The sequence below is a fragment of the Triticum aestivum genome, chromosome 7A, assembly GCF_018294505.1.
Source record: "Triticum aestivum cultivar Chinese Spring chromosome 7A, IWGSC CS RefSeq v2.1, whole genome shotgun sequence".
Lineage (NCBI taxonomy): Eukaryota > Viridiplantae > Streptophyta > Magnoliopsida > Poales > Poaceae > Triticum > Triticum aestivum.
Window position 1 is genome coordinate 731,305,041 of NC_057812.1, and position 18,849 is coordinate 731,323,889.

At 44.9% G+C, this 18,849-nt stretch overlaps 2 protein-coding genes across 2 annotated transcripts; both read left to right on the forward strand.

The window, feature by feature from the left end:
- Positions 1-5,434: 5,434 nt before the first annotated feature.
- LOC123147184 (uncharacterized) lies at positions 5,435-8,499 on the forward strand. The gene is made up of 13 exons (XM_044566419.1): positions 5,435-5,699; positions 5,828-5,986; positions 6,067-6,180; positions 6,307-6,387; positions 6,454-6,572; positions 6,815-6,916; positions 7,009-7,128; positions 7,383-7,436; positions 7,522-7,588; positions 7,666-7,719; positions 7,842-7,916; positions 8,028-8,060; positions 8,293-8,499. Exons 1-13 carry the CDS (start codon positions 5,604-5,606, stop codon positions 8,389-8,391), a joined length of 1,173 nt encoding a protein of 390 aa, XP_044422354.1. The 5' UTR covers positions 5,435-5,603; the 3' UTR covers positions 8,392-8,499.
- A 1,169-nt stretch (positions 8,500-9,668) lies between these two features.
- LOC123147185 (uncharacterized) lies at positions 9,669-11,170 on the forward strand. Its single transcript, XM_044566420.1, has 7 exons — positions 9,669-9,846; positions 9,961-10,089; positions 10,181-10,294; positions 10,430-10,510; positions 10,623-10,741; positions 10,848-10,949; positions 11,047-11,170. Exons 1-7 carry the CDS (start codon positions 9,751-9,753, stop codon positions 11,168-11,170), a joined length of 765 nt encoding a protein of 254 aa, XP_044422355.1. The 5' UTR covers positions 9,669-9,750.
- The last annotated feature ends 7,679 nt before the right edge of the window (positions 11,171-18,849 follow it).

Here is an 18,849-nt window from a genome sequence, read left to right on the forward strand (position 1 = left end):
CTTATATTCACATCCAACTGAAATGATGACTTGCCAACTAAAATAAGATATGGTCCAATGTTAGCAATGATTTTCTTAGATCATAACATACTTTCTACATTTTGCTAAGAAATTCTGCCCAAGCTAAGGTAATGACGAGAAATGTTTCAGTGATTTCACCCTGACAACACCTTGTGCTTGTGATGGCAACATTGAATTTTTAGGTTATTGCGACAAAAAAAATTCTTCTCCGAAAGCATGTGTTCATGAGGTAGATCAAAAGACCCATGAGGATTTCAAAGAAAAAAACAGGAGAAAGCTCATGTCTCTTAGTTGTGAGTTGCTGCAAACGTACAACTAATGCAATAGTCTGGTGTGTGTGTGTGTGTGTGTTATACAAAATCTCAAAGGTCGGTACGCATCTGATACTCCAATGCTCACAAATATAATTTTAAATTGTTGATAATCTATTAGCTCCTACCATGTCAATGTGACATTTTGGATGTGCACTCTCCATCGGGATGGGAAACAAGTAGAAATAGTAAGTAAATTGATGACCCCTACCGCCCCTTGAGTATAAAAAAAAATGTGCACACAGGTTCTCTCAAATGTTCTAAATGAGGTATAACTTCTCTCTTAAGTTGACCACTCACTTGTTCTCTTACCTGGTTTCATGTCATGAAAATACTGTTGTGGTTAATTTGATGTTGATCATGCTATCGGTGGGAAGTGGCATCATATGCCTGTTGAGGCAATACCGACCAACATCAACATGGTGTCGTACGCAACGTACCATCGACATTAGAGATAAATAAGTCTGCCGACCAACGGCTAAAAAAGTAACTCCCTATCTTACATAACTGCATTCAACAAAATGGACAGGTGGAACTTGATAAAATTATTTGATTTTTCCATCATGATATTATAATGCCATCAATATGGCATGTTGTTCATCTACTGTGATTAACACACAATTCTTCAAAACATCACTCAAATCCTATATAATACTAGATGTATGAGTGGAGCGTTTTGGTGGCCTAGCTACCTACAGGCCATTATCCGTGTCATGCATTGTAGCCTTGTGATGTGTGCTACTTTTTCTTTGAACAGATGTGTGCTAGTTTTCTTTTCAGTGCGTATACGCAGCCTATGGTGTGGGAATACACGGTGCCATGGGCTACATGTACAATGCTATGTTTGTAGAGAGAATTTCTTATTTAACACTGTGTTTAAATTTTATGTCCTATTTGACATCGACAAATAATTTTTCCCTATCTAACAACAAGTCTAAATTTTATGTCTTTTATGACAAGTCTAAATGACAATTGAAAAGACCCTTTTACCCATCATGTGGTATGTTTGTGTACGCGTGCTGTTCGTTTTCTTTATCATCTTTAGTAATAATTATTATACTATTATTTGTTGGATTTTCTTATGGAGCTCATGTAATCTATTTTGAATGCCTGAGTTTTTTTAGTGCAGGATCTCCAAGGGAGAATATATGTATGTTTAGATACATTATATAGTGGATGCATACATTAGATGGTCTATCATTAGCTTTGCGTACAATTGCATGCATGCATCGAAGGCCATGCACGGCAGTAGCATGTACTCTGTACGTGGCTTGGCTCTAGCCGATGTACGCATGCATTTCTGAATACCCACACGTCTCTGCTGCACGTACAGAATGGACCTAAGTGTCATTTAGGCTTAAAATAGACGAAAATATCATTTAGGCTCAAAATAGATGAAAGTGTCATAAAAAGCATAAAATTTTAGCTCGTTGTTAGATAGGGAATAAGAGGTTTTTCAGCGTTAAATAAGGAAACGAAATTTAAGGTAGTGTTAAATAAGAAACTGTTTCATGTTTGTACACCGGCCTCCGTTTCGGCTGGGTGATGCAGGCAGAATGTGCCTCATGGACTGATTAGAATCTTACACATGTGTGTGACGCCGGCAAGGGAGGCTGGTTGGCAGCATCCTAATGAGAATAGTGACAGAGGAGATTAATGACTCATACAACGGTGCTAGCGAGGTGGTGGCCTATTGAGACGATATGTCTTCTGACAATATGAGTGGCACAACACCCAAAGAAGATGGGAGATGCCGAAGGGGTGGTCGTCTCAAAATCACAAGGTTCCCTGCAGGACAAGGAGGTAATTAACTATTAATATATATTGTGATTTGTTACTTTGTATAAAATGATAGCTCATGACGCGGTCCTGCTTCTTCATGTGAGATTAGAAGCTGATTAGGGGCATCTATAGCAGTGCATATCTCTGTTTTGCGATTCAGAATCAAATGTGTGATTTCAAGAAAATAACTAGTCGCCATGTTAAACTCTGCAGAATTCGTGAAGCAGAACAATTCCAACATAGTGTCAGAACTGGAGGCTTCGATATGTGCTTTTGTTGACCGAGTAAAGACCACATGTTTTGCTTTTTAGTTTGAGCTATGACACATGAAGGGAATGGTGATGGCACTTGTGCGCGCTGCTGGTCCGGCCGAGCTACATGAGATGCCACTGTTTCATCAGAAAAGAATATGGTTTCCTCTAAATGGCTCGTTCCTGGAATACAGGTAGGAATACATGGCTGGGGTTGATCCCGGTAGAAACATACGTGTGCGATATCGGCCTCTAGGTAACTCGGCCTCCAAATAACATTTTCATAGATGTATCTACTATAACTTATTACAAAACTTTTATATTTTTTGTAACTTAATTTAATTATAGTATGATCTTAATATTTTCATTATTATTACATAATTAGCATCATTAGTAACATAATAACTTTATAATTACTCTCTCCATCAGGCTTTATTGCCCTTCTCGTATTTAGGGTCAAACTTTGCCTTACATTTAAGTAATAAAATGTAAATTATATATCAAAAATTATACTATGGTTATCCTCTTTCAAATACAAATTCCATGATATACTTTTTTCTAAAATATTTTTTTAGTCATATAATGGTTAAAATTTGACTCAAAATACAAGAGGGGGTGGGCTAGTAAACCCGGACGGACGAAGTTGTATTTAAAATATTCTTTGTTATATGAATATAATTTTGATTTTAGAAACCAAATATATTTAAATGCAACAAATAAAAAAAATTGCATAGATCCTTGAATGAATGTTTGACAATTCGTAGAGATGGTATAGTGTCTTTGTATTTCTTAGTATTTTAATATCATTAAATATCTTGATAGATATCTCTACACCACATGGACAAAAAAATATCTTACCATCGGTTTGAAAAATATGATTAGGTAAACAAAATTATAAAAACTTTGAGAGTTTAAATTCAAGCATTGGCATGATTTTTTTTTACTTTTTTTCATGGTGAAATATAGCTCACAAGTTACAATGGGTAATATACCTTCATAATGTGTGCACGCTCTGTATTTAGTACTGAAAATAACATTGCTAATAGTGACAATCATAGAAGTGTTGCGGATTTTACTACTTATCCATATATAATATTTGATTATTTTGTATAGTCGTCCTAACTCTGTCCAGTATAATCTGGTGTTTAAAAGTGCTCGTACTAATTTCTCAAGAAATGCATGCACAAAATTAAACACTCTGTTTAACATAGCTTTTAATACACCCTATAGAGGGTCGAACAGAGAGATACTAGTTGCCAAATTAATTTTGATGTCACTGGAAAATTGGTTTGTACCGAGCGGTCAACTTAGTAAGCTACCAACAAAAAACTACAAACAATAATCATTGAAAACATTCGTTTGTTTCTACATGGCACATGCTATTAATATGTGGTGTGCACTTGCTCGTACTAATTAAGCCTTATATTTATCCAATAGTCCCTTGAGTCTATTGGACAATAGTACAGTGTTTATTAGTATACTTTAGCATTTGGCGCAGTCACCCTCTCATGGCCTAGGTCAGTTTACCACCCTCGATGGAGCGTGGCCGTAGGTTTGCCATTTCCACTAAAAGAATGTAGAAACAAGAGTGCAACACTTTAGAGGATGGGCTTCAGTGAGACCATGTTTTGAAAATAAAAATAAAAATATATTACAAGATAAAAAGTATGATATACATGGCCTCTAAGTATATGAAAAGTTTCATTAAGATAAACCTCCAAAACAAGCTTCATTAAATAATAAAATTATTTGCAGGTTACACGAAAAGACAAAAAATCTGGCCCAACTACAAGAAAGAAAGAAAAAAATTATTAATCTATGTAATTGTCTTTTTTGCGTACACCACATATTAACATACTCACACCGTTCCAAAATACTTGTTGTTCGCAAATTTGAACTATAACCATGACAAGTATTTTTGGAACGGAGGGAGTATTCGTGTTGTTGGCATAGTCGATCTGAAGTTTATTTCGGAAAAGATCATGCGGCTGAAGAACATGCATAAATGAAAATCTTTTAGTGAATCTCTTCTGTGTCGAGATGGCTACAAGCTTGTTTTTTAGTCAAATAAATTTGTAGTGTCCAAGTGTGGAACTTTTGTTGGTAAAGGCTACAAAACAGGAGGATTATTTCCCCTATCTTTGTCAGATGTTTGTAATAAAATTGTTAATCATGTTTGCAACAATAGTGGATAAAATGTCTGGCATTCACATCTCTTTCATATTGATTTTGGTTGTATGACGCGGTTAGCCAAATTGAGCTTAATTCCTAATTTCACTACTATTAAGGGATCTAAGTGTCAAGTTTGTGTGCAAGCTAAGTTACCTTGCAAGTCTCATACAACTGCGGAGATGACAAATCCGGCACCACTAAATGGTGTTTTGACAAAAGGTGAAAATAAATATTTCATGTCGTTAATTGATGACTCCACTAGATACAACTCTGTGTATCTTCTGAAATCAAAAGATGAGGCTTTGAATTGTTTTCAAGATCTATAAAGCTGAGGCGTTAAACCAACTTGATCGAAAGATCAAGAGGCTTAGGTCTCGTCGTGGTGGAGAGTGTTTTTTTCAACAAATTTGATTTTTTTTTGTGCGGAACATGGTATATATAATCCATGAGAGGACGCCTCCTTACTCACCTCAGCCAAATGGTATAGCCGAAAGAAAGAATCGTACTCTAATAACTAAACAAAAAAAATTGATGTCCTAACTTTCTTGTACAGTCCATGCAAAAAAAAATTTGTTGTTACAGATAGCCTAAACCCTTTCTTCCGTAAAACCAAATGCTTCATGCTTCGTCGATCGATCTCCGCCGGCAGACTCCTCGATTTGCTTCCATTCCATCCAATATAAAAGGTGTCGTCTAGACTGGGTGGAGGTTTTTGAGAGCCACGGGAGAGCGCGCCCACGTTCCCGTTACTTGAACGAAGCCAAGTGTGTCAGCATGCACTTGGGTCAGTGTACAAGTCAAACTCACGCCTCTCGAGTCTCGATGCATGCTTAGGTTCGATCGATGCTAATTTTGAAGTCTTCTTCTCCATTCCCTTGAACAAAGCTAGTCTTCTTCTCCATCCCACCCTAGCTACCTGCTCTGCTCTGCTCCTCCTTCACATCACAACACAGCATTCAGGTTCTTCGTGTTCTTTCTTGTGTCACCCAGCATCCATCCATCCATCTTCTCCGGTGGTTTTTCCGTGGTGAATATACATACACATATGTGCATAGAGTGACCGGGGATGAACATGAAAGCAAGCCCGGTCCTGACGGCGCTGTTCGCAGCGGCGATCGGGTTCTTGGTCGGCATTTCTTTTCCTGTGGACATCACACCAAAGGTAAACAATAACATTACTAGTTCCGTATTGATTCTGTATTGACTCTACACTGAGTCTGAGCTGATTTGATCTGAGAAAATGTACAGTATGTTGTCTTACTGGGACTATATATGGTGCTATATATGCAGCTTCAGTGTGGCATCCTGCCTTGGAGCAGCAGCGGTGGCGCTGTGAACTGCAGCTTATGGGGGGACTATGGGGGGCACAGCAGCACGCTTGGCAGACTATGGGGGGCGCCGTTCAGGAATAGCAACAATGGTTCCCCAAATGCCACCAGTTCAGCGCCGGTACATTGAGTTTCTGAATGGTCCAGTTGTACTTCGTCCCAGCTAAATTTAAATGGTCTATTGATCAATGTATGGTGTAGACTGTAGAGGTTGCAGCAGCAAAACCTCAAGGCTCGGAGAGGCGGCTGCCACCGGGGATCCTGGTCCTGGACTCCGATCTTCACCTGCGCCGGCTCTGGGGGTCCCCGAGAGAGGTAAGTGTTTAGTTTCCATCTCTGAACAACCTCCCCGAGGACCTGACAGACTTCATTCTTCACTCTGTCAGATTGGATCTTGTTGCATTTCATCTTGAATTCATGGTTTCATCATGTGATGCGCAGGACAGCGCGACTGGCAAGTACCTCCTCGCACTCGCGGTAGGGTACGGCGAGAGAGCCAACGTCAATGCAACTGTTCACAAGGTAAATAAGCACTAGGCTTTCAGTGTAATTTGCCAAAACAAAACAAAAATTGAATGGCACTTGCAGTTCTCGGACAACTTCGACATCGTGCTGTTCCACTATGATGGCCGCACGACGGAGTGGGACGAAGAGTTCGAGTGGTCCAAGGAGGTCGCTCATGTCAGTGCCAGAAAGCAAACCAAATGGTAACATGACTCAGCAGACTTTCTTTCAGTCAAGTGTCTTCTCATTCCCATTACTATGTACCAACATGTTCCCAGTGGCACATGATTTCGAGCCAAATTCAAATAGGATTCAGACCTTTGTCACACATTTGTCAAATGTGCTCAAACTTAGGGGTTCCATTTCAGCCAAGTTCAGTTGGAAACTTCAGTCCTCTGACAATCTTCAGACATTTACCTGAAAAACATAATGATGACTGATGAAGGTGGTTCGCCAAGAGGTTCCTGCACCCGAGCGTGGTGGCGCCCTATGACTACGTGTTCGTGTGGGACGAGGACCTTGGTGTCGACAACTTCACCGCGGAACCGTACGTCCCTCGAGCTTTATGCTCTCCTCTGAGCTCTGAATATATATTCTGGATGATGAAGAACATGTAGGCTGTGGATGCACTGGTTGCAGGTACCTGGACATCGTGAGGAGGCACGGGCTGGAGATCTCGCAGCCGGGGCTGGACACGACCGAGGGGTCGGCGCCGATGTACGACATCACTGCCAGGAAAAACGGCAGCGAGATGCACAAGTAAGCATGCCTTCCATGATGATGCTTAGTACTCCCTCCGTTCCTAAATATTTGTCTTTCTAGAGATTTCAATAAGTGACTGCATACGGAGTAAAATGAGTGAATCTACACTCTAAAATATGTCTATATACATCCGTATGTGATATTCCATTTGAAATCTTTAAAAAGACAAATATTTAGGAACGGAGGAAGTACATTTCTAGGCAACATGCTAGCACAGTCTGAATTTGGGTTGTCATGCCATGGACGAACAGGACAGATGCAGGGGGTGAGCACTGCTGGGACGTGCACAAGCGGCCGTGCAGCGGGTAAACTAACTGAATTCTTCACTCCAGTGTCATCTTTGTGTGCGATTTTTCCGTTTTGAAACTGAAAATTCAAGCACGGATGCAGGTTCGTGGAGATGATGGCGCCGGTCTTCTCGAGGGATGCGTGGAGATGCGTGTGGCACATGATCCAGGTATGCATGATTGGTGTACATGATTGAGATTGTTGGCTTGTCTGATCTGAAAGGAAGGATAATGTGTTTGGCTGCAGAATGACCTTGTCCATGGATGGCCTATCGACTCCTATTTCTGGAGATGTGTCGATGTAAGCATATATAGTCCAATTAACGAGCAGCAGCATATGAAAATATATCATGAATACATATAGGATTACCTAACAACATTTTGATGTACATATTGATTTTTTTTATCATTTGAATCTGGCAGGATCCGGAAGAGCAGATTGGCGTCGTAGACGCGCAGTACGTGGTCCATCGTGCAGTCCCGACGCTCCAGGGCGAGGTGGTTGTGCAGTTTTTTTTGTCAGTTTAAAGCTTCAATGTCAAAACTTGATTGCTCTGTTTCTTATGCTCATTTTAATTTTCTCGCAACTTAATGACTATTCTTCTTCAGGGCGACAAAGAAAAGCCAGGAGGCCGTTTTGAGGTACCTGCATTATTTTTGCATCTCTATAAAATATGCAAACTATCAATACTAGTCTTAGTTAACATGTATATGATGTGTTAGTGAAGAGGGTTATTGTTATGTTTAATAATGTCGTATTTGTAGCTTTAGCTTGAGATTGAAGGTCTTTTCCTGCTTTTATATGAAATGACTAAACATATGCTACTACTTTCAACTGTACCTTCAAAATAATTGTGTGTGCCGCTTATGATAGGTAAGAGCGCGTCAATTTGAGGAGCTGGAGGCCTTTAACTCTAGGTTTGCCAATGCGGACAAGGAACTCGCCAACAAATCGTCATCAACACTAAATTAGTTTAACAACTGATTGCAAAAGGATAAACCCATGTTTTTATCAGCCAAAATTTTGAAGAATGTAATTATTATTTGCTCATTAATCAATATATTTTTTATAGGAAGGGAGCCGGCTCCCCTCAGGCACCTAAGGCCTGGTGGTTGGGTCCTCCTGCTTTTTTTTACTAGAAACCTATCCTCGTATTTTCTTGTTAGTACAAAATACTTATCTTCCCTGAAAACACAAAACACCAGAAAATGATAACTGGCTTCGGGCACTTTATTGATGTGTTAATCCATCTAAAAATCTTCCCCCACATCGCCCGAATGTGTCGAGCATGAAGAAGAGCCTGTGATGCCACCGTGTCCGGACGTCTTCAAACAAAAATGAAATGGTTACGTAATACTCAAAAGTATATATAAAACCTATAGAATTACTGCTAGTAATTTGACGAAATGGAAATGAATCAACGTTTTCTCAAAGATTGGCAACTAAACATTCCCTGCAAAAAGAAACACATATAGCATGAATTCGCTAGCAATACACAAAATTGCACTTTTCGGTATGCAAAAGAATAATCATATAGCATTGCAATTTTTGCACATGTTGTACAGTATTTGTGTGTATGTGTTCACGCTCAAACCACAAAAATAAAAATAAAGACAGACTAAGAAAGAAAAATAAAAAATACAAACAGATAAAAACAGAAAACGGAAAAAACAAAAGAAGAGAGGGAGGGCTAGGTCATGAGATGTGGGCTACATAGAGCTTGTTGGGCCAGCCTGTTAAGGAATTGACAGACCCAAAATAAAGAGGTCAGTCAAAAAATTCCAGCCCAAAATAAGACACATCACATAGCATAAAAAAAAGGAGCACAGATCTTGAAACATCAATCAACGGTCAAAAGATCGACTGTCCCCAATTTAATTTTCAGGAAACTTATTACATACATCTAGCTAAAGAGCAAAAATAGTTGATGTCCTTCAAAACTTTGTTGTTTTGTTACATATGGCCAAAAAAAAAGTTTGTTGTTACAGATAACCTAACCCCTATAAACCCTTTCTCACGGTCAAACCAAATGCATCAAGCTGCATTGATGGATCTCCCCCGCTAAACTCCTCGATTTTCTTCCGTTCCATCCAATATAAAAGGTGGCATTTGGACTGGGTGGAGAGGAGAGCGCCGCGCGCCCACGTCTAAACGAAGTGTGTCAGTGTGCTGCACTTGGGTCAGTGTACAAGTCAAACTCACGCTGCCTCTCGAGTCTCAATGCTAATTAAGTGTGTCAGTATGTTGCAGTCATCCTGTAGGTTCGATCGATGCTAATTTTAAAGTCTTCTTCTCCATTCCCCTAAACCAAGCAAGTCTGAGCAACCGAGGATGAAAATGAAAGCAAGCCCGGTCCTGGCGGCGCTGTTCGCAGCGGCGATCGGGTTCCTCGTCGGCATTTCCTTTCCTGTGGACATCACACCAAAGGTAGCATAAGCATTGCTAGTTCTTTCTGTGTCGACTCTGAGGCTCTGTGAGCTGGTATTTGATCTGAACAGATAATGAATGGTATGTTCTCTTCTTGGGGACTCTTACATGCAGCTTCAGTGTGGCATCCTGCCTTGGAGCACCACGAACTGCAGCTTCAGTCAAGGCAGCACGCTGGGCAGACTATGGGGGGCGCCGTTCAGGAACAGCACCGGTGCCGCAAATGCCACCGGTTCAGCACCGGTACATTGAGTTTCTCAACTTTCTGAACGATCCAGCTTAACTTCGTCCCAGCTAAGTAAGTAAATGGTCTGTTGATCAATGTATGTCGTAGATTGTACAGGTCGCGGCAACAAAATTTGAAGGTGCGGAGAGGCGGCTGCCGCCGGGAATCGTCGTCCCGGAGTCCGATCTTCACCTGCGCCGGCTCTGGGGGTCCCCGAGAGAGGTACGTCTTCGTCTTGCCTTTCGTGTTCAGTTTCCATCTCTGAACAACCTGACAGAGTTCATCCTTCGCTCTATCTGACGATCTTGTTTCATTTCATCTTGAATTCATGGTTTCATTTGATCGTACGATGCGCAGGACAGCCCGACTGGCAAGTACCTCCTCGCGCTCGCGATAGGGTATGGTGAGAGAGAAAATGTCAATGCAACCGTCCACAAGGTGAAGAAAGAGTGACTTTCAGTGTTCCGGATGTAGAACTTTGATCAAATGACCATCACTAGTCTGACTCTGACCAATGACCATCGATCAAATGACCAATGAAATGATGCAGTTCTCCGACAGCTTCGATGTCGTGCTGTTCCACTACGATGGCCGCACGACGGAGTGGGATGAAGAGTTCGAGTGGTCCAAGAAGGTCACCCATGTCAGCGCCAGGAAGCAGACCAAATGGTACAAGCTTTTAACTACTGTCTGTACACTCCCCACACTCTCTGAATTTCTAAGTGCACTGACAATCTTCAGACTTTTTGGCCTGAAAACAATAACAACAACGAAGGTGGTTCGCCAAGAGGTTCCTGCACCCGAGCGTGGTGACGCCCTATGACTACGTGTTCGTGTGGGACGAGGACCTCGGCATCGACAACTTCACCGCGGAACCGTATGTCTCCCTCCAGCTATATATGCTTTTTTTCCCGAGCTCTCAATATATGTGGTGGATGATGATGAACAGGCAGGTTGTGGATGCATGGTTTTAGGTACCTTGACGTCGTGAGGAGGCACGGGCTGGAGATCTCGCAGCCGGGGCTGGACGCGACCAAGGGGCCGGCGCCGATGTACGACATCACCGTCAGGAGAAACGGCAGCGAGATGCACAAGTAAGCGCGCCGCCATGATGATGCGTACTACTCCCTCACATTTTGGATGTAATAAGATCTTATATAACGGGACGGAGGAAGTACGTGTCTAGGCAAACATGTTAGCACAGTCTGAATTTGAGTTGTCTGCAATGCCATGGATGAACAGGACAGATGCAGGGGGTGAGCATTGCTGGGACGTGCACAAGCGGCCCTGCAGCGGGTAACCCCGCTCCAGAACCATTTACTCTCGTTTGCGATTTTTCGTTTCGAAAGTGAAGATGCAAGCATGGATGCAGGTTTGTGGAGGTAATGGCGCCGGTGTTCTCGAGGGATGCCTGGAGATGCGTGTGGCACATGATCCAGGTATGCATGATGGAGTACACAGGACTGAAATTTCTGGGCTTGTGTGATCTCAAGGAGGGACACTGTGTTTTGCCTGCAGAATGACCTGGTCCATGGATCACTACCGGACTCGCGGGCTATGCCTACGGCCACGGGCCGTCGGCATAGATCTATGCCTACGTCAGCCGTCGGCATAGTATAGCCGTCGGCAGTGTTTTTCGTCTGACGGCAACGGACGGCGCCGTCAAAAGCACTGACGAATCACGCAACGCCACGTCGCAGGGCTATGCCTACAGCAAAGCCGTAGGCATAGATGAATCTATGCCGACGGCTTTGCCGTCGGCATATCTTTGCCACGTGGCAGCTCCTGGGTTCTCCTGGCAGCAGGGCTATGCCTACGGCAAAGCCGTCGGCATAGATTTTCATATATGCCTACGGCTTTGCTGTAGGCATAGATGTGCCACGTGGCAAGCCCTGGTAACTCCTGGGCGTATATATGCCGACGGCTTTGCCGTAGGCATAGTTTTTTTTCCCCTGTTTTCTCTTTTCCAATTCATTTGACAGCATTTCAAAACAGAACAATATGAAATTATGCAGAAATATGATAATTCATCATGTAAACATACTCAAGTTCATCTAAACATACTCAAGTTAACCATCATCATCTAAACATACTCAAGTTCATCACATCATCTAAAGATTATCACCGACGGAAGTTCATGAACATAAAAGTAGTGCAAGACATGAAACATGATAAAAGTAGGAATATGAAAGGCATGGCACGATGGCCACATGCACGGAATCATCAAGCAAGAGCACCTCCGCCAAAACCACCACCTCCGCCATAACCACCACCACCTCCGCCAAAAGCACCACCTCCGCCAAAACCACCACCACCACCTCCGCCAAAACCGCCATCACGACCACCACCACTCTGCCAGATCGGAGTGACTGGGGTCGACGGAGCAGGAGTCGAGCCACCGGTCCCCTACATGTTTCAGAAAAGATTCTAACTCGTTTGAATGTAAGCTCGTATATTTTTCCTACCCTTCCGTAGTAATCTACTTTATTATCTCCTTCAGTGAAGACTCCGGTATTTATGGTTTTGGGATCAGGCCGACTGTTCTGGTGCTCCTCTGTATGGAAGCGATACCCATTCACATCATGGTTTTCAGCAGTTCATGGCCCTCAGGCAGGCTGTTAGCCCATACTTCGAGAAATGCTTCGAAGCAACCTCGGCTACAGCCGTACTCAGCCTTGACTGCCATCAGTTGCGAGATGGCATCCAGCACAGACAGCTTGGCACCCTCATAGAGAGGTTTCTTTGATGAGGCCAAGATTTCCAGGAAGGCCTTTGCGGTTTCCTCCGGCTCCTCCGGTTCATTCGCTGAATGTGACGGAGGTGTCGGCTGTGCAGCAAAGACATCATCTAGCATGTCTCTAACCCCATCGTCCTCATAACCAGCGACGCGTTGTCGTATCACATCCTGTCTACCACGGCCCGCTGGGCAAAGTTTATCGGCATATTAAAGTTGGGCATAAATCCATGCGTGCGAGCGTGCTTAGTCATCTCACTCTTATCTCTGCGGATACGCCTCTTACATCTGGCACACGGGCATTCTGGCACCATCCTCATTGGACTACGAAATATCTCTTTCAAAAACACATCAGTTTTCTCGACCCACTCTGTTGTTACTTGATTCCGACGGAAAAACCCACTATACATCCACTGATTATCTGCCATCTCTGCTTTATTGGAAGCCACACAACAAAATTAAGGATTCATTTAAATTACTCACATCAATATTTTATTTTTTACAAGGTTGACGAGAAACGACATTTAATCCACCTACATCTCTAATAGGTAAAGATGGGTCCTAATCCCACCCGAGAATGTGTAGATTGAGTACGTTGTCCATGCTCTACCCCATTCCGAGACAAAATTTCGGCAGCACCTCCCCGCTGTTCTCCAAATACACGTCTCGGAAAAATGCCGAGAGAATGTGCATCCGGAGAACAACAAGGACGCGCCGCCGAAATCCTGTCTCGGAATGGGGTAGAGAATGAACAACGTACCCAATCTACACATCCTCGGGCTGTCCGTGGAAAGCGCTGGACAATCCGAAAGAGCTGCGGTGATAAATATGCAATTGAATGCATATTTATCGATGCAACCCTTTCGGACGGGAGACCTAGGTTACGCGACTTGATGTGAAAATTTAATCTAGTGACATGGAAAAAAGTGGACGAGGTCATGGAATTGTTGCTCACCCTCCGATGTAGTCGATCAAAGGAGACGGAAGATCGTGGACCAACACCTCCAACGTCGACAATCACTCCACGAAGATGGAACACCACAAATCCTATTAATTACACCGAGTGAAAAAAATTTAGGTCATCACCTCACATTAAGCATTGATACTTTTAACTATGAAAAAAAATCATGTTTCGTCAAGTGTCAAATTTTGTCCTTCAATTTTTTTAGCAAGATCATCATGATTAAATAACCACTCATCATATCATAATTTTGCAGCACATCTCACATAGCTACTTAACATTAAGCACTGACACTTAAAACTATGAAAAAAATCTTATTTTGTCAAGTGTCAAATTTTGTCCGGTTCAATTTTTTTGACAAGATCATCATGATTAAATAACCACTCATCATATCATAATTTTGCAGCACATCTCACATAGATACTTAACATTAAGCACTGACACTTAAAACTATGAAAAAAATCTTATTTTGTCAAGTGTCAAATTTTGTCCGGTTCAATTTTTTGACAAGATCATCATGATAAAAATAATCACTCATCTTATACCAATTTTAGAGCACATCTCAAATGACAAGATCATCATGATAAAAATAATGCAAACTAACAATCTAACATCCTAACATCCAACATTCAACTATATATCAACCTAACAACCTAACATCTAACATCTAATCTAACATCCAACATCCATCCATGCATTCATTCATCCATCCAACAGTAGAAAAAAATGCAAAAAAATGAAAAAAAAACGTAGCTCACCGAGAGGGGCGTGGCAGGGGGCGAGGCGGTGGAGGGGATGGTGAGGCAGGGGCGGTCGGGGACGGGAGGGACGGGGCCGGACGGAGCCGCGGCCGGCTCCAGGAGCCGCGGCCGGCGGGGTCGAGAGAGGCCAGGGCACCGGCGGGGTCGGGGGAGGCCGGCGCAGTGGCGGGGTCGGGGGAGGCCGGTGCAGCGCGTGGTCGGGGAAGGCTGGGGCGACGGCGGGTGGAGACGGCGGCGACGGGGGGTGTGGAGGCGGGGGCGGCGACGCGGGTGTGGAGGCGGGGAGGGCAGCAGGCGTGGTGGAGGCGGGGAGGGCGGCGGCAGCAGGGGGAGGTGGGGGGTGCGGCGGCGGCGGCAAGTCGGGGTGGGGGGTGCGGCGGCGGCGGCAGGTCGGGGTGGGGGGTGCGGCGACGGCGCAGGTCGGGATCGGAGGGTGCGGCGCCGGCGCAGCTCGGGGTGTGGGGGAGAGAGTGAGTGGATGGGGGAGAGGGTGAGTGGATAAGGTGAACTATGCCGACGGCTAAGCCGTCGGCATAGTTTGAGGCGCCACGTGGCACCTATGCCGACGGCTTAGCCGTAGGCATACTTTTTTTTCCTTTTTATTATCCACGTCACCGATCCGCGTATAAGCTTTCGTATGGCCGCAGCTATGTCGACGTCTTTGCCGTTGGCATATTTTTATTTTTACTTTTCTTATTTTGTATAAATTTTGTAATGTTTTCTTATTTTATATAAATATTTTAATGTTTTCTTATACATATTTTTTACATGCATGAACATTATTTAAAATGTACCATACATTTTCTTTAATGGTTTGAAACATTATTTTTAATGACATGATCTTTTTTATATTGTACAACAATTTTCTAAAATATCACGTATATTTTTTCTATGGTCTCGCGAAAGGTGATACATAGGAGAGCAACTGACTGAGGGGTACCGTTACCGAGTGCCTGATCCGGTAACTATGCGAGTGTCTGATCCGTCTACTACCGTGTATCGCCGTCCGTGAGGGGGGCCACGCCCCGGAGACGCATGCCGCCTCTTCGGACATGCCACCACACCACACCACATGTATGAGGGCCCGGTGCGACGCTCCGGTGGCATTGCTACCCCCCAGGGCCCCCGTCCCGCCTAACCCTGTAGCGTTTGACCACGGGATCTAGCCCTTTGACTTTGCACGGACGGGATTTGACCAGTGGACCTCTCCACCCGGTTGTGTTAGGTCAGCCCATAGGAACACTTTGGAGCAACATCCGGGCCAGACCCACAGCAAGCTCCCCTCCATGTAGACCCGACGCGTCCATTTCCCCCCTCCAAGTGCCGGCGGTGGCGTCGTCCGTGAGGGGGGCCAAACCCCGGAGACGCGTGCCGCCTCTTCGGACATGCCACCACACCACCCCGCATGTATGAGGGCCCGGTGCGACGCTCCGATGGCATTGCTACCCCCAGGGCCCCCGTCCCGCCTAGCCCTGTAGCGTTTGACCACGGGATCTAGCCCTTTGACTTTGCACGGACGGGCTTTGACCAGCGGACCTCCCCACCCGGTTGTGTTAGGTCAGCCCATAGGAACACTTTGAAGCAACATCCGGGCCAGACCCACAACAAGATCCCCTCCGTGTAGACCTGACGCGTCCGTTTCCCCCCTCCAAGTGCCGGCGGCGGCGCCGTCCGTGAGGGAAGGCACACCCCGGACACGCGTGCCGGGCGTTTGCAACCACCACAACACTTCCAAACTTGTGAGAGGCCGCCTACGCAAGATTTGGCGGCATGCTAGCCCCCGGAGGCCGCCGGCCACAGCCGTAGACGCGCGAAGGGCAATCCGCGTAGAGGGAAATTTTCGGATGCTTCTCCATCACCAAAAATTATGAAAAAAATATTATCGTTCCTATAGAACATGTGCCCACGTCGTGCAAAAAAACTCATGATTTTATCGCGCTCCGAGTATTTAATAATATTCATGCCGCATCGTTACCGCAGAATGGCTACTACCGTGTCATCGCCGTTCGTTAGGGGGGGGGGGCACGCCCCGGAGATGCGTGCCGCCTCTTTGGACATGCCACCATACCACCCCGCATGTATGAGGGCCCGGTGCGACGCTCCGGTGGCATTGCTACCCCAGGGCCCTTGTCCTGCCTAACCCTAGAGCGGTTGACCACGAGATCTTGCCCTTTGACTTTCCACGGACAGGCTTTGAACAGTGGACCTCTCCACCCGGTTGTGTTAGTTCACCCCATAGGAACACTTTGGAGCAACATCCGGGCCAGACCCACAGCAAGATCCCCGCCGTGTAGACCCGACGCGTCCGTTTCCCCCCTCCAAGTGCCGGCGGTGGCGCCGTCCGTGAGGGGGGCCAAACCCCGGAGACGCGTGCCGCCTCTTCGGACATGCCACAACACCACCTCGCATGTATGAGGGTCCGGTACGATGCTCCGGTGGCATTGCTACCCCCCCAAGGCCCCCGTCCCGCCTAACCGTGGAGCAGTTGACCACGAGATCTAGCCTTTTGACTTCCCACGGACGGGCTTTGACCAGTGGACCTCTGCACCCGGTTGTGTCAGGTCGCCCGTAGGGACACCCGGGAGCACCATCCGGGCCAAACCCACAGCTACATCCACCGTGTAGACCCGACGCGTTCGTTTCCCCCCTCCAGGTGCCAGCGCCGTCCATGAGGGGGGCACACCGCGGACGTGAGGGGGGTCACACTCTGGAGACGGGTGTCAGGCGTTTGCAACCGCCACAAAACTTTTGTCGGCGTAGCTGTTTTTGATTTTAATAAAATATAATGATCTATATTCAAAAGAACATGACCGCACATTATTAACGTGCTCAAAAAAATACAAACCATATATATATATATATTCATAATATATGAAAAAAATACAAACTACATATATATTCATATGTATGTTTATATTTAACATGCTACTTGTTAGTTTATATAATAATACATAAAAAAGCTTAAAAAATACATATGAAAAAAAGTCTACCTATGCCGACGGCTATGCCGTCGGCATAGAGACGGCCAGGTTTTAGGCGGCGGGCGGCGTGCCGCGGATCGCTGACGTGGCTGGTATGTCGACGGCAGCCGTCGGCTTAGCTCGTGGACAGTGCGTCGCGGATCAGTGACGTGGCATGACGATATATGCCGAAGGCCGCCCGTCCAGGCCGTCGGCATAGATTTGACGACGTTAACCACTGGTCACGGGCGGGGTCACCGGGCCCACGGGTATGCCGACGGCCTGGGTATGCCGACGGTTGCTGTCCCCATGTTCGCAGCTGGGCCGACGACATATGTATGCCGACGGGTGCCGTCGGCTTAGCTCGTGGTAGCCCGACGGCGAAGATACGCCGACGGCCAAGACGTGGCTGTCGGCATAGCGCAAAGTAGGCCGACGGCAGCCGTCGGCATTGATTTGGCCGTCGGGGTAGGGCCAGTTTCCGGTAGTGGATGGCCTATCGACTCCTATTTCTGGAGATGCGTCGATGTAATAAGCATTGCCTCTTTTTTGAGCAGCGACTCAAAATATATGTTCGTGTACATATGCCTAACAGCATTTGGTTTTACATATTGATTGATGCCTCTCATTTGAAATTGGCAGGATCCTGAAGAGCAAATCGGCGTCGTAGACATGCAGTACGTTGTCCATCGTGCAGTTCCCACGCTCCAAGGCGAGGTATTATTTGTCCAGTTTTTCTCAGCAGTTAAATTCCATGTCTTGGTTCTCAATGCTCACCATTACAAGCCCTTCTTTTCAGGGCGATAAAGAAAAACCAGGAGGCCGTTTTGAGGTATGTATATAATTTTGTGACTCCATAAAATATATTAACAGCCAACACTAGTCATAATCATAGTCATAACATACATATGAGTGTGATAATGAAGAAGGTAATTGTTATTTTTAGTAATGTCATGTGAGTAGCATGAGCTTGGCCCTTTTGATAGGTAAGAGCTCGTCAATTTGAGGAGCTGGAGGCCTTTAACTCTAGGTTCGCCAATGCCGACAAGGAAGTTGCCAACAGATCATCGTCAACACTGAATTAGTTTAGATAACTAAATACAAGAGGATAAACCATAGTTTTTTTATTACCCAAAATTTCGAAGTATGTAATTACTATTTTCGTCGCATCACTACCTTCTCTTTGTCTCTTATCTTGGCATGTTTCCATGTGAAATTTAGTTATTCAGATGCATCCTTGTTTTCTTTTTCTAAAAAAAGGGATGAAACTTTGGGAGTTCACTATTCTAGTAACATTCTGTTCCGAAAGTGATGCTTCCATGCACACACAAAAACATGAACAAAAAACGTGTGCTTTCGTA

Excerpts from the sequence above, each read along its gene's own strand:
- LOC123147184 (XM_044566419.1), top strand. The coding sequence starts at position 5,604 with ATGAACATGAAAGCAAGCCCGGTCCTGACGGCGCTGTTCGCAGCGGCG. Across the intron at positions 6,181-6,306 it reads TCTGGGGGTCCCCGAGAGAG|GACAGCGCGACTGGCAAGTA; the intron begins GTAAGTGTTTAG and ends TGTGATGCGCAG. Across the intron at positions 7,589-7,665 it reads GCGTGTGGCACATGATCCAG|AATGACCTTGTCCATGGATG; the intron begins GTATGCATGATT and ends GTTTGGCTGCAG.
- LOC123147185 (XM_044566420.1), top strand. The coding sequence starts at position 9,751 with ATGAAAATGAAAGCAAGCCCGGTCCTGGCGGCGCTGTTCGCAGCGGCG. Across the intron at positions 10,090-10,180 it reads ATGCCACCGGTTCAGCACCG|ATTGTACAGGTCGCGGCAAC; the intron begins GTACATTGAGTT and ends TGTATGTCGTAG. Across the intron at positions 10,511-10,622 it reads TCAATGCAACCGTCCACAAG|TTCTCCGACAGCTTCGATGT; the intron begins GTGAAGAAAGAG and ends GAAATGATGCAG.